General features: G+C 37.0%; 1 protein-coding gene across 1 annotated transcript in view; it reads right to left on the bottom strand.

The window, feature by feature from the left end:
• Window positions 1–14,602, bottom strand: part of NBAS (NBAS subunit of NRZ tethering complex) — a 159,298-nt gene that overhangs the window by 49,783 nt on the left and 94,913 nt on the right. Inside the window, exons 41-44 of the mRNA XM_058800751.1 lie at window positions 13,002–13,231; window positions 9,899–10,009; window positions 6,510–6,760; window positions 4,198–4,532 (exon numbers count right to left, since the gene is read on the bottom strand). Of these exons, the coding sequence (XP_058656734.1) occupies window positions 4,198–4,532; window positions 6,510–6,760; window positions 9,899–10,009; window positions 13,002–13,231 (927 nt within the window). The remainder of the gene's footprint in view (window positions 1–4,197; window positions 4,533–6,509; window positions 6,761–9,898; window positions 10,010–13,001; window positions 13,232–14,602) is intronic.

Below are 14,602 nucleotides of genomic sequence, written 5' to 3'. Positions count from 1 at the left end.
TCTCCTCTTTAGAAAGAAATCTGTTCCATACACACAGACAACCTTTTCTTAACATTACAGAGACTGAATGATTTATTATTTAGTCAGAAAGACTTAAATAGTTATACAGAGTTAAAGCATATCTGAGTATAAGTGCCACAAGCAGGAACCTTTCCACTGCTTGCAGCAGTGAGCTTCTGTGGTCAAGGCACCAGCCCTTCAATGTGTGAGGACGGCACTGACAAAGGCTTAAGGTCCTTGCCTGTTTCATTTACCACAAACACAAAAAAATATTGCATCAATCTATACCTTCTTCAACAACATTAACTATGTTACTTTAGGTCTATGGTTTTCTGAAGTCCCACTATGATGCATCTCTGCTCACACAGTTCCCACCACACAATGTGACCATTTAAGGAACCCTTAAGGCCTGGGAACTGAGTCTCATCTTTCAGGTGGTAACTAATTTCTACTAATTTCTACCAGGTTTTTTTGCATTTTGACTAAGTATCAGCACTTCCATGAAATACTTAAATATGCATCTGTTGTAGGAATAGAAAACTGATATAGCAAAGTATTTGGTGACAATACTAGACTGGAAAGGAAGTGCTGAATTAGAGATTAAAAGAGCGAGCACATGACCAGGGCAGCCCCAAAACACATAAAATTTAAGTAACAGGTGCAAGTCAAAAGGCTGCTTTTATGTATGCAGTGTTTTCCAGATGAAAAGTAGAGGAAAGAGACCTCAGAGATAAGTTTCCAGGGTCAACAATGATAGAATTTCTCATTGTACAATTCTACTTGAGAAGTGAACAGGATCCTGAGGCAAAACTAGTTGCAAGCTGTGAATCCCAAACCCAGTGCATGGCACATTAGATGATATGACCAACTGTTTCAAGCATTTCTTGAGCATCTTTCATGGCCAGAAAGCTAACAGGTCTCTACTACAAAATTCTGCCTGACCACAAACCACAATCATCTTGCCCTTAGTGTTTCTTTCATGCAATTCCTTCTCTCTACTCTCAGGAGCGTAGAGAAAATGTATTAGAATCCTGAACAGAAACAAAGGAAAATAATCAAGGTGTTTCAAAACAGACACAGTGGAGGATATCCACTCTCCCCCTGTACCATTCATCTGGAATAAAGGAGAAATAACCTTGAAATACTCAAGAAACATTAACAGCAAGAGTTTCAAGTAGTCTGTTGCAATGACCACATGTAAAGACAGTACATCGTTCTCATTAGACAAGCCATGCCCTTGCTACCTCAGTTCATGGTCAAGTCTGGCAATTAACATCTCAGGAGGAGTCGGAGTCATTGCTCATAAGAATGAAAAAGTACCTTTATGAGATAAAAGGGAACAAAACACCTAAGCCAAGACAACAGTTCTGCTAAAAAGGCTTCAGAGACAGCTGATGGAACTAAAGAAAACATGCTGGTCTACTCTGACAGTCAGATCACAGCATAAACTCTGTGCTGATAAAGTTTCTTATTAACCCAGCTAGAATTTTTTTCACCAACTTGTGATATAGACACAGGTTAGACGGGTTCTAATAAACCTATACTAATATTGTGGGGACATTAAAACAGTATTTAAAGACAGAACAAACTGAAATTCACCTCATTAAACATGGTGTATAAATACCTCAGAAAAACTGTCACAAACAAAAATAAAGAAGATAGACACAAAAAAAAACCCCTGGACACTATTGCCTTTTCATTTCAGTTAAAGTTAGAGAAGACGTCTCTAGATCTTTTAATAGAGTAAAATCTAAGAAATCTCATTTCTCTTTTGTGCTTCACAATAAAGATATGTAAGAAAGCATAGTTAAATCTTTATGCTAGAAATAGCCTTTCAAGTAGGTTTCACTGGGCAAAAAGAAACTCCACATCTGGTAATATCTGGTAACAGATAAGTGTGCATTGAAAGTGCATTCTTTCAAAACCAGGCTTTCAGCCAGATGAGATTACAACAGTTTATAATTTACATTATTACAATGCTTAGAAACTACATGCATTGGGCCAGAATACTTTCTCTGTGGAACATCTTATTCTGAATGCAAAAGCTTGGTACTAAGCACAAGCCTGCGGCACAATGCATTTTAGGATGAGCGCCAGTAAATAAATACAACCACACCAGTGTCTGGTGGAGTGAGAATGCAACAGGGCACAGGCAATCCAGGAGGCACCTGGAATGCACTGATGACAATGTCCTTCTCCAAGTCATACAGGAACCACCTAGGAGAAGTGCTATGCTGGAACCTGTTTTCACCAACAAGGAAGAACTGGAGGGGAAAGTGACAATCAGGATCAGCCTGGGCTGCAGCAGCCATGAAGATCCTTAGTGCAATGAGGAGAGTGCACAGGAAGTTCACTGCTCTGGACTTCAGGGATTTGCCTGGTAGAGTACTAGGGGATAAAGCAAAGAGGGACTCAAAAAGGCTGGCTGATATTGAAGCATAGCCTCCTTCAAGTGCAGGAATAATGTATCCCAAAGAAGTAGTAGTCAGGCAAAAATGCTAGGAGACCTACAGGGATACACAAGGCGCTCTTGGAAAAACTAAAAACACTAAAAAGAAAGCCTACAGAGGGTGGAAACAAGGACAGGTACCCTGTGAGGCATACAGAGGAACTATCCCAGCAGCCAGGGATCAGGTTAGGAAATCTAAAACACTGCTCAAACTAAATCTTGCCAGGAATGCCAAGGGCTACAAGAAAAGCTTCTGTAGGTATACTGGTGAGAGAAGAAAGACTAGGGAAAATGTGGGTCCTCCCTGGAAGGAAATAAGAAGTGGGGTTACCTGAGACATGGAGAAAACAGTGTCACCCAATAACAGTTTTGCAACAGCCTTCCAGCAAGTGCTCCAGCCATGCTACCCAAGTTGCAGAAAACAAATGAAGGGATTGGCAGAGTGAAGAATAAGCCCCTGCAGAAAAATCTCATGCTCAAGACCATCTAAGGAACCTGAAGGTGCACGAGTCCTAAGTCCTTATGAGATGCCTCTGTGAGTTGTGAGGGAATTGGTGCATGAATTTGCTAAGCCACTGTCCATCCATTTGAGAAGTTGTGGCAGTCTGGAGAAACTCTCACTGACTCTAGAAGGGGAAATAATAGTCCTCATTTTTAAAAAAGGACGACCTAGGGAACTGTAGGCTGGTTAGTTTCATCTTGGTGACGGGCAAGATCATGACGTAGATCCTCCTGGAAACTATGGTAAGGCACAGAAAATCAGAGGTGGCTGGTGACAGCGAACACAGCTTCACTAAGGGCATATCATGCCTGACAATTCTGGTGGTCTTTTCTGACAGGGTTACAGAACTGTTGGATGAAGAAAGAGGAGCTGCAACTGGTGTCATTTACCTGGACTGGTGCAAAGCATTTGACACTGTTCAGCATCATGCACAAACTGGAGAGATGGATACAACAGATGGACCACTTGGTGGATAAAGAACTGGCTGGGTTGGCTGCACACAAGGAGATGCATTAAGGGCTCAGTGTCCAAATGGAGAGCACTGACAAGTGTCACTCCTCAGGGGCTGGTATTGGGACTGGCACTGTTTAACATCTATGTCAAACACAGGAAACACAGGGACAGTGGGACTGTCTGAGCCCAGAGGAGGTCACAAAGATGTGCAGAGGAATGCAACAACTCTCCTATGAGGACAAGCTGAGAAGCTGGGCTGCTCAGTAAGGACAGGAGAAGACTCTGGGAAGACATTAGAGTAGCCCTCAACACCTAAAGGAGGCTGCAGGAGAGCTTTCCAAAGGACCTGTAGTGATGGGACAAGGGGGATGGCTTTAATGAAGGAGGCCAGGTTTATATTATATTAGATAGATGCAAGAAATGCAGAAATCCTCCATGGCAGAGAGGTTGGAACCTGATGGTCTTTAAGGTCTCTTCCAACCCAAACTACTCAATGACTCTATGAAATACACAATATCTTATTCTCAGTTCAATGAGCACATGAGGTCTCTGAGGTTCCATCAAAACTCTCACATGCACAGATCTAACTTCCCTAAGTGAATAAAAATCCTTTCTTTTCATACTGGCTGTCATAAAAAGAAAAGGTAGGCAGGGAAAGGTTTACAAATTTATCTGTAAATACTGCAAAATGAAAACTGTAACATCTCCTGGGAGTTTCTTCTTGATACTATATTGAACTCATATATTATATGCTTCACCTGAGGACCAAAATTCTTTAAAAATATCTCCTTACCTTTGTGACAGCTTTGGAAGAAAAAGTAATTTCATCAATAAAAGTAGCAATATCATCTGGATCGAGTCTATCAAAGTATTTGGAACACATTTCATACGCATGTAGCCACTCCTCCATGGTTTCTGGTATTTTTTTAATGAGATGGTGATCACCATTCCAAAAAAGTTTTTGCAACCACACAGTATAAACAGAACTTGGTGACAGCATGCTGCCATCTTTTTTAGGAATTTTGGGAGCCAGTTTGGAAATAGATAAGATATTTTGACTTGTAAGGATGGGCTCCAATGTTTCCAGAGGGTTTTCATTTTCATCTGTTAGTTTTTTGTAATTAAGACCTAGTGACAGAAAGAGAAAGAGGCAAAAGTTATTCATAATTAAATCTACTCACACTCCAAAATGACATGTGAAATAATGAATACACTAGCATCTGCAGAACTAAAAAGAATCTAGCCCATCCCCCTTTACAAACATAAATACTGACAGACTTAGATTTTATGATGTCTTGATGCATGTGAAACTTCTCAATCCATGGAACATATTTGAACATTATATATCACTCCAGCAAGGGGGAATGGGTTCCAACTGAAAGAGGGTAGATTTAGATTAGATACAAGGAAGAAATCCTTCGCTCTGAGGGTGGTGAGTCACTGGAACAGGCTGCCCAGATAAGCTGTGGATGCTCCACCCCTGGAAGTGTCCAAGGCCAGGCTGGGTGGGGCACTGAGCAACCTGGTTTAGTGGAAGGTACCCCTGCCCATGGCAGGGGATATGGAACTGGTTGACCTCTAAGGTCCCTTCCAACCCTAATTGTTCGGTGATTCTATGACACAACCCGAAAAAAGCAGATTCTTAAAGAAGCAAGAACATATATATAGTATATAGAATCATGCTAGAACTTAAATGTAAATCCCACAAAACCTCATGCAAGTCAAAGCATGAGTCTTCATTAATTTAAAATATGTATTCTGATCATGTAACAACTGGTACTTACCGCTTAGGAAAAATTGTAAGGCACTAACTACAAGTAAACTAAATAAGGTCAGCTAGAGATAGGACATGTAGATCCATTTACATCAATATTTATATAATCAAGAGTCATGCTACTACTCTGCTTCCCAGAGGAAGAACATCCTTGCAATTAATTTACCAACAGCAGAAGTATTTCTAGAAATGATGCTATTTTGTTTTCTTCTGCATATAATTTCTGAAGTAACTGACTTCTATTACCATGTTCTTATTCATACACTTTGGGCCTGCAACCTCTGCAAACACTTAGCTGTTGTTCCTTCATTCCTACCTCTAAACTGTGCTGAACACTGAGAATTTTGATTAGGCATGTAGTACAAAGATTTAATTTTTTACCACACAAACTGATGAATTTATGTCTGACATATTTTCCCAGGACTTTTTTTTTTAATAAATTGCTTAAATAAATGAATGAAACAATAATTTCATGGCAGAATTTTCTTTGGCAAGCATCACAGAACTTGATTGTTGAATAATATCAATAAGAACTGAGGGTTACCCCTCCTCTCCAAAAACTGACTTTTTTCTTCCTGCAATACATGAATTCATAGGCACCATCTCTTCAAACTTTGCAGCACAGTTAGTGTCCAAATCAAATTAGGTTCCAATACTGATCAATTAATTAAGCCTCACAGGAGGTAATGCCATACAGTGTGTATTTTTCAATCTGAAACTGGATTTGGTGTTGTACAACTAAAATTCAAGAAAGTATCCAACTAACAAGCAAATTGAAAGTAGTATTTCAAGTTCCAGAATGCTTAGCAGCAGAGTATTTTACAGTAATTGTCTGAAAATGTAGGGCTACAAACAATGCTGTAATTCTGGGAAAGGAAAAGGTAGTATCAAGGGTAAAACATAACTAAAAAATATCCTCTTTCAGACAAACACAAAATGCATAAAGTCCCTAATATATTCTGTAATTCAGACTCTTGAAAGGTAAACTTTCTTAAGCCCATTGAGAATATTCATGTTAAACTTGCAGTGTTAAAAATTATACTCTAGGAACTTGACATTTTTCATTTAAAATTTCACTATGAAATATCAACAATAATTTTAATTTGCATCACTAACAGAAACATGTTCTTGTTTTTTCTTGCTGTAATCAAATAAATTTCCAGTAAAACAAAGAAAAAGAACTTGCAACTATATTAATTGTATTCATCTCCTTTGCTCACAGAAAAGAAACAATTACCAGGAAAACAAACTAGCTGAGTATAATCATCCCAATACTTACATCATAAAGTAATAAATACAGTGATGAAGAAAACAAACAGGTACTCTCTTACCTGGTGCAACCGCTTTGAATTTTTTCAGGAGTCGTATGTGAGTTTCAGGTTTAAGAGTGTGGTTCACCACTTCTGAGCAGCCACAGTTTTCCAGGAGTGTAAAATAGTAAAGCAACCGCTGGTGATCTTGGCCTTCAATACTTGGGTAAACATATTTAGCCATGTGCTCATGAAAGGTCTCAGGACTGCTTTTCAAAGTCTCAAACAGACCAAGACTTTGTGCTCTTTCTTCTATTTGCAGTGTCGATAACCTGTGTGTAGAAATAACTTTTGCTTAAAGGCCTGGATGTGCCATGAAAGACTCTTACAGCGGCACACCTGGGAGACAGGACAATCCTTCCCTCTCTTTAGGGTCTCACTCACAAACACTTAGATAACTGTACACTCTATAAACAACAGCTAAGCAACTCTTGTATTTCCTGATCCTGTTACCTTGGACATGCAGATTAAGGGTTATGAGTACTGAAGTGGAATTCAAAGCAGGATTTCACATCTGGGAGTATAGCTATATGTAAAAATAAAAATACATCCAGGACATGTGTGAAGGAAGACTTTATTAAACATATTAACCAGCCACTTGTGGCTGAATGATGTTCAAAGATCTTACTGCCCAGTTAGAAGCTTTCCCAATCCATTACATTCTGTTTTCTGTAGCTGATGAGTACGTACCTGTGTACATCTTGAGAGATATTATTACTGAAAATTTGGTCTTGCCCAGCAATTAATCTGTTTGGCACTATTATTAATGCTTAGGACAGTTTACCAAGACTTTGATAGTTTCACGAGTTGCTTCTCAAATTATCATCCATGAAAGCTTATGAAAATATCAGTAAGCTCTGGGTTGACCTCAGTCAGTCTCACTGCTTCAGGAAATTCTTTCCTGAATCTTTTAAAAAGAATACATTAGCCTTTTCACAGTATGAATTCAGACACCTCCAGCTGACTACATAAAAGATAATCACTCTTTTTTCCCTCGGCTGGGAGAAAAATGGGTGCATATGGGTGCATATCATCTTAAGTTTATCTTTCTCAACTCAAAGTTTGACCTAAATCTGAGGAAAATCTACTTTAAAACTGATTAAATTAGAATTTCGTAATTTCCCTCCCCAAATACACATGCTGTAAGTTAGTGCTTCTCTTTAATATCCAAGTAAAATGTCTCTGTTTCATTCTTAAAGATGATTTTGTATAGCAAACACCACAAATACAACCTTCTCAGTTTAAAAATTAACTTATTTCTTAGGGAGAATAAGATATTTTTTAGTTATTTTTACATCTGTGACCTATCTCAAGATGGTTAACATTACAAGCATTCTTTTAATTCTACAGATTCTTCTTATTTGTTATTTTTTCTACAATATTAATGAAAACAAGTATAATATTAATAGAAATAAAGTACCATCCACTCTTCATATTGGGGAAAGCAGACACTTCGAACTGATGTACTTCAAGACTGTGATATGATTATTTTTTTGTGTTCATACCCAAAGTTGAAACTAAAAGCCAGTTGAGCATTAAATTACATGAACAGGATTGGCAGATGTTTGCAGTGTTTTTAGGGCAGGGCTGATTGCAGATAGGAAGAGTTTATGGTGGTGTTCAGAAAGATTCTGGAACAAGAGGTTCTGTGACAGACAAAAGTTTGTTTTGCTAAAATCGTAAATTCCAATTTATAGAGTTTTGATAATCAAATGTGATCAGATTCCTCAAAAGAAATAACTACGTTTTCTCTTGATTTTTATAAAATGTCATTCTGAACAATTTCCAGACTCATATTTCACAAAAAAGTCATTAATTCTTTGTCACCAAATAATCAAAAGAATAGTTAATACAAACTATGTTAATTCAAACTATGAAGCTCTTTTGAGCTTCTCCCTATGTAAAGTGGCTTACAGAAATACTGTGTATTTGGTTAAAGACATTAAGTCTTAGAATAAACTTAATTTCAGTTCAGAATGAATGCATAATGAAACATCTATTATTAATGCCATAATCCCAAGATTCAAATATACTGTAATGGTCATTTGCTGTCAATCAATTTTAAAAGAAGATTATGATACAAAAATATGCTCAGCAGCATATCATGCTATTATTATAGATCAACTTTTAAGACTTTCTTTGAATTTCACTAGAGAAAATATGGTTACTCTGTACTTCTGTGATTTCAGAATTCTATGAATACTAAATCAAGGAGGACAAGAACAAAGAAAACAATAGAAAACTGTTGCAAAACAGTTGGTAATATTCGAGTCCCAGAGAAGGCAGCTGGCTCTTTCACACTCAGCCCAGTGTTGCCATGTTTATATCCTGACTGTCTGTTTTGTTTAAAGCAGTAAATAATTTAGCAGCATCAAAATTTAGAGGGTACGACTTCTCTGTTTTTTGGAGGAAGTGAAGAAAAATCTCAGAACATTATTTCATCTTCTCCAGACAATTCACTAGGCTTTGTTTTTTATGCCTCACATTTTATAAAATGTTTCAATGCTTTTTTTTTTAATTAATAGTTAATGTTAAGAGACGTACCAACACTGCTGCAAGCTAAAGGTGCTTTAAGACTGAAACACTTGAAACAAACCAAATTCATTTCATCATATCTGTCAGAACAGTAGGTAAGAGCTGCTGCATTACACAGGGAGTTCTACATCACTGTCATCTGCATGTGCTATTCAGGCAAGTAGCTTGGTCTTCCATCAAATGGGTTTATTCCTCTTTCAGTAGGCAAAAACTGCCTGACATGATGTAAGAGGTTAAAATAAATAAACACATAAATTTAAAAATAAAGGTCCTAAAGCCACTGTGGAACAGACATTATAAGCACCCCTCCCGTTATGCCACACCCGTGCCAGGCTTGGTCTGCCATAATCTTTTAGGCTAGAACCGTTTCAGTAAAACATTGTTTAAAAAAAAAACCCTGCCTCTATCAAAAAATGAAACTAATATGAACAGATGCACAATGTGAATAGGGATATATTTATTTCCTCTATTATGTAGAATAGAGGTCAATAAAGAGCAAAAAAGAGTAAAAGAGAAACTATCAGGTTTCAGGATATATTACAGGGACTGTCAGAGTAACTCCAGGATAAGTTGCTACTGCAAGAGAGAACTCAACATTCAAAGTTACAGAAACTTGAACACTGAAACAAAGTCCTGGAATACTCTGAAGAACAGTAAGACACACATGGACTTTTAACCTTGCCTGCAACAGCAGCTTTCACAGCTGGCTGCAGAAGCATTACGTGGAAAAGACAAATATTCCCATACTATCCCAACACAAGACAAATGAACACACAACCCAAACTCCACTCCCAATATAATTAAATTATGTCATACTTCAACATTTATTTCTATGTAACAGAACTGTATGTGCATTTGCAGAGGAGACAACTTACCCACTGTCAGTGAATAAAAATTCCAGATGGGTCATGTAAACTTCCCAAAGTGGAACATTGTATCGCTGAGCCAAAGAAACAGCAATTTTATAGACATTTTCTTCAAGTGTCCTGGTAGAGGACAGGCATGAGAGAAAATAAGGAAAAGTTATGTTAAGCCCTATGAGACATAATATGAAAATAAATGCTTATGTTAGAAAACTTACTATGTCTTTTTCATAAAACAAGAACATAGAAAAAAATTTTAATAAAAATACATTAAGCGTGTCCTTCTGCATTTACTTATACTTGGTGCTCCATCTGGGAAAAAATAAACAGAAGAAAAAAAACTACAAAGATATTTCAAAGACAGGAACCTACACCACAAACACTGGTTCTCAATGGCAATTTCTACTCAACACTGTGCTAAAGCAAAAATCTCAGTTTTCATTCCATTTCAATTACAAAGTGATGAAGGATGTAACTCATCACAGTTAGCATTTATTTGATTTAGTTGCAACACCTACAGTATTTTAGCACAACTGGTATATAAGTCCTCAAAGCTCTTCCTAGTAGTTCACAGACAAAAACACTCCCAGTATTTGTAGACTAAAAGGAGTGAAGATGTCCAGCTCATTCTGTCCTAAAATATTAAAAACTACTTTTCTGTTAGTGCATAAACCCTTTTACAAAACAAGATATGGAGATCATGTAAAATATGAAAGCTCAAAGTTAACTTCATATTAATCTTTACTAATCCAGTATAGTTTGGTTCAAACAGAGATGAATGGTTCTTGTTTCTAGGCTGGCATAAAGGCAATACTGTTAAGGCTGATTTTTGGGTTTTGGTTTCAGTTTGGTTGGGTTCAATCTTTTATCTCCAGGATAATTCCAAGAAAAACACTATTTGTGTGTAATTACTTCCTCATAGGTCTGTCATGAACAACTTCTTTAAAATGTACTTAATGTGAATCCTTGAGGAGGCTCTGCCTGAGTTTGGGCAAGATGACCTCCAGAGGCCCCTTCCAAGCTCAGCCATTCTGTGATTCAGTGAAAGAGGAAGATGGTATGAATGCTGTAGTTGCAAAATAATCCAGTCAATCATACAAATCAGGAGTGGCTCCTGGAACTAGTGGAATCCTTTCCTCCTGGAACTTTATAAGCTATACCACAATCCTCCCTTTCTGTCTTAGAGTGGCATGCAGCAGCAGCCTAAGGCAGTGGTGGTTTACGGAAATTATACCATATAAATGAAGAACAGTACAAGCAATTTATTCATTGTCAAGGTAATGACAAAAGCAAGCAGCTGTTGCACAATGAAAAGCTGAAAAAATGTCCATTACCTTGCAAAGAATCTTTTAGCTTTCTTTTACACACCCTTTTTCATGCCCAGCCCTGCCTGCCTGTTGGTCTGAGTCCAAGGACTACCAAAGGAGACCTCAGTGAAGGTGAGCACAGGCACACTTTGGATGTATTTTGGTGTTGCTTACCCAAGAGTGGCACAAACTCAATAACCAACAGCTTCCAAAGATATACACCAAATACAGAAGATAATGCAGCCTACTACCAGTTAGCTAGTTGTAGCAAATTGCTCCAAAAAGCTGTTTTGTAAATAAAATGTAATCTTTTCCAGGTGTTGCTCCTTCAAACAGCACTTCATGAAAGATTAAAAAACATGAGGCACTTAATTAAAAAGTAAGAACAAATATGCTACACAATTGCATTGAATTTGTGCATCTTTTCCATTAGAAAATGCAGACTAAGACTCCACTGAGGAGATTAAAGCAAGGAAACTGCAAACTGAACAAGTAATTAACTGGATCTCTGCAAATGCCCAATATGGAAGTGCCACTTCTAACCCTTTCATATCGTTTTTACCTCTACTTACTGTAAGGAACTTTCTTTTCATATTTACTTTATTTTACAAGAGACAGTATCTATAAACTCTGGGGTGAAAATGTAAGTTATCCTGCTGTAATCAAAGTGAGTATCTGTAATAAGAGAAGACTACTTGTACTGAAGTTTCTGTAGGTAGTCATCAAGATGTAACCTACTGACACACCAGACAGATGAGCTTAGTAACAATAGATACAAAGCAGGCAATTTGAATGGAAACATTAAAAGACTATTAAAAGCTATTTTTATGAATGCAGTGACAAAATCTGCAGTGACAAAAGCTATTTTTATGAATGCAGGAACAAATTTCACAGATATAAAGCATCAGCTTTGTGTCCAAAACCTGACCTCATACAACCACTCTTATTTGGTATATCAATTCCATTTAGTAGCAAATTTCTATTGGAATTGTAGCTATGAGTAGCTACACATGTGGAAAACTGAGAATATTTAAATATGCTCTTCAAACCTTTATGCAGACATCAGCTGAAAATCTGAGATTATATTTAAAGCTTCTTATTGCAGAGAACTCTTTCTCTGACAGTCTGTCAACTAGTCAGCTGTGACTGTCCCTAAAACACAAGTCATATTCATGACTTGTTCACAGCCTGAAGTACCTGCATGCAGATATTAATTAAAGGTACTTTTAATATGAAAAGTACTATCCTATATCCTTCTTTTTTTCTATTCTGGATTTCTGAAAGATGAGATAAAAGCATGCTAAATATCAGAACATATGTGGTGAAACACTTCCAAATGACTACATGGAAAAAATACAGTGATATACAGCCGTTCTAACTAAATTATTAAGAATAAAATACAGTTTAACAACTCTTTTTTTTTTTTTATAACTATAGTTCATTCCAAACTTTGATGCATGGGCATACCTTAATAGATTGCTAGGGCAGGTTTACAGGAGATGAAAGAAACAGACCAAACCTTCATCTACGCTCTGCTTTCATTAATCCCTGATTAATTTTAATATTAGAAGTTAGTAAATGAAGAGTTATAGATTCAATTATAAATCCATTTATTTGAGCAACATTTCATTTAAGTAGAGCAGTTACATAGAAAAAGCTCCAATTGCAGCTGTATTACAGTGTAAATCTCAAAAGCAAGTAAATTATCTCTCTAAAGGTCAGCACTACTTTCCATTTACTCTCCTAATTTAAAGCTTAAAGCTACTCTATCCCGAAACAGAGGAAACAAACCTAATAAAATTACTTACTCTGCCAATCCTAGTATTGTTTCTCTCTTGTACTGTGCATCCGCTGTGAATCTCTGCACGTCCACTCCTTTGCCAAGTCCTTGCAGAGTCTGAGCCTGAGTGAAGTCCAGCAGTCGTTCATTGTAGTAATGCAGCTGATTTATCAAACTGCTGATTTCTTCAGGCCAGTCTGCCTGGGCATACTGAGTAACATGCTTTGTGACCATCTGAATCAACTCTTTTGGATCAGCCTGCAAAAATAACAAACAACAAACTAAAAAAAAAAATCCCTGTTAATTCTGAACAAAGAATTATCAATACATAATTGATCCCTGTGTTCAAAACTAGGAGATTTTTTTCCATTTCTGAGAAATTTTAAGTAAACAGAATTTAAAATTTTCTGTAAGGCCCATGTGCTCTGCTATCATAATTTATCCTTTTGGAATGTTTTAGACTACTTCATATGATATAAATATTTTTTAAAACCCCAAACTTACCTCATCAAATGAATAGTAACAAATGTTTCACTATGACTGAATTTATTTGTTTTTAAATTCCTCACTTTTATTTACATTGAAACTAAGTAACTGATAAATCAAACACTGAAGTAAAAGAAAAGTTACTGAATTTCTGATAGAAGATTGAAGAGAGGAATAGCTTTTAAGTGTTGAGAACTAATACTTTCAAAGAAGTATTGCAGGATCCACAAATTACTCGAAGCATTGCCTACACTCTGAATCCTCAAAGAATAAAACACTGATCATCTATGAACTAAGCAACCTCACTTTTCAAAATACCTTAATCCCAAATAAAACTTATTTTTCTGTGTTAGAAATTACACACCAAGTGCATCTGTTATAAACCATTAACTTCTGTAGTCAAAAATCCTCATAGCAAAGCAACAATTTAGAACACAAAGCATGAAAAAAGAATGCATGTACTGCGGAGTGTTCCAATTTATCTCAACATCTGGATAGTGGCTGTGCCTAGGCACCTCCACTTGAACAGAGCTCTGTGTAACATCTAAACACTTGGCTTACTTGATACCTTGATTTCTCTCTTCCATGAAAAATGAAGGCAACACCAGCTCAATGCCCAAAAGTGCACTGTGACTTCTGTGTGGCATCCACTGAGGAAGGAGTACCTCCAAAAGAGCCACCAAAAAAACCTTAGGATACCTTAGGATCCAGTGTAGATGAAGTATTTCCTAAGAGAAACAGCTGATGTAACTGCTGTGATCTCAAAAATGTTGAGTGTACCCAAGCAATATACTTCGGTTTTTTACTACAGAATTATTCTGCTACATTAGAAGATAAACTTATGAACATTGAGTGCACAGCTGGGTAAAACATGCACCAAAAGTTTAAACCTTGAGGCGTGCTTTATTTTTTCTGTGACTTGCTGGTTGTTCTAAATTGATTTTTTTCCAAGTATCTTAATTGACAGGCTGCTCACCAAGACACATTAAATGCTACAGGGCATCCTTTTTCCTCTTCACTCTGCACTTCTGAAGCCCTCCAAACATTGCAAACTCATTGGTTTTATACACAACAGCAGCACTTCTCTCAAGGCTGCTTAGGAGATTGGTAGTAGAATAGTAAAACTTCACAAAAAGATACAGG

The sequence above is a fragment of the Ammospiza caudacuta genome, chromosome 3 (assembly GCF_027887145.1).
Source record: "Ammospiza caudacuta isolate bAmmCau1 chromosome 3, bAmmCau1.pri, whole genome shotgun sequence".
Lineage (NCBI taxonomy): Eukaryota > Metazoa > Chordata > Aves > Passeriformes > Passerellidae > Ammospiza > Ammospiza caudacuta.
Note: the sequence above shows the minus strand (reverse complement) of the source record. Positions and strands in the feature narration are given on the sequence as shown.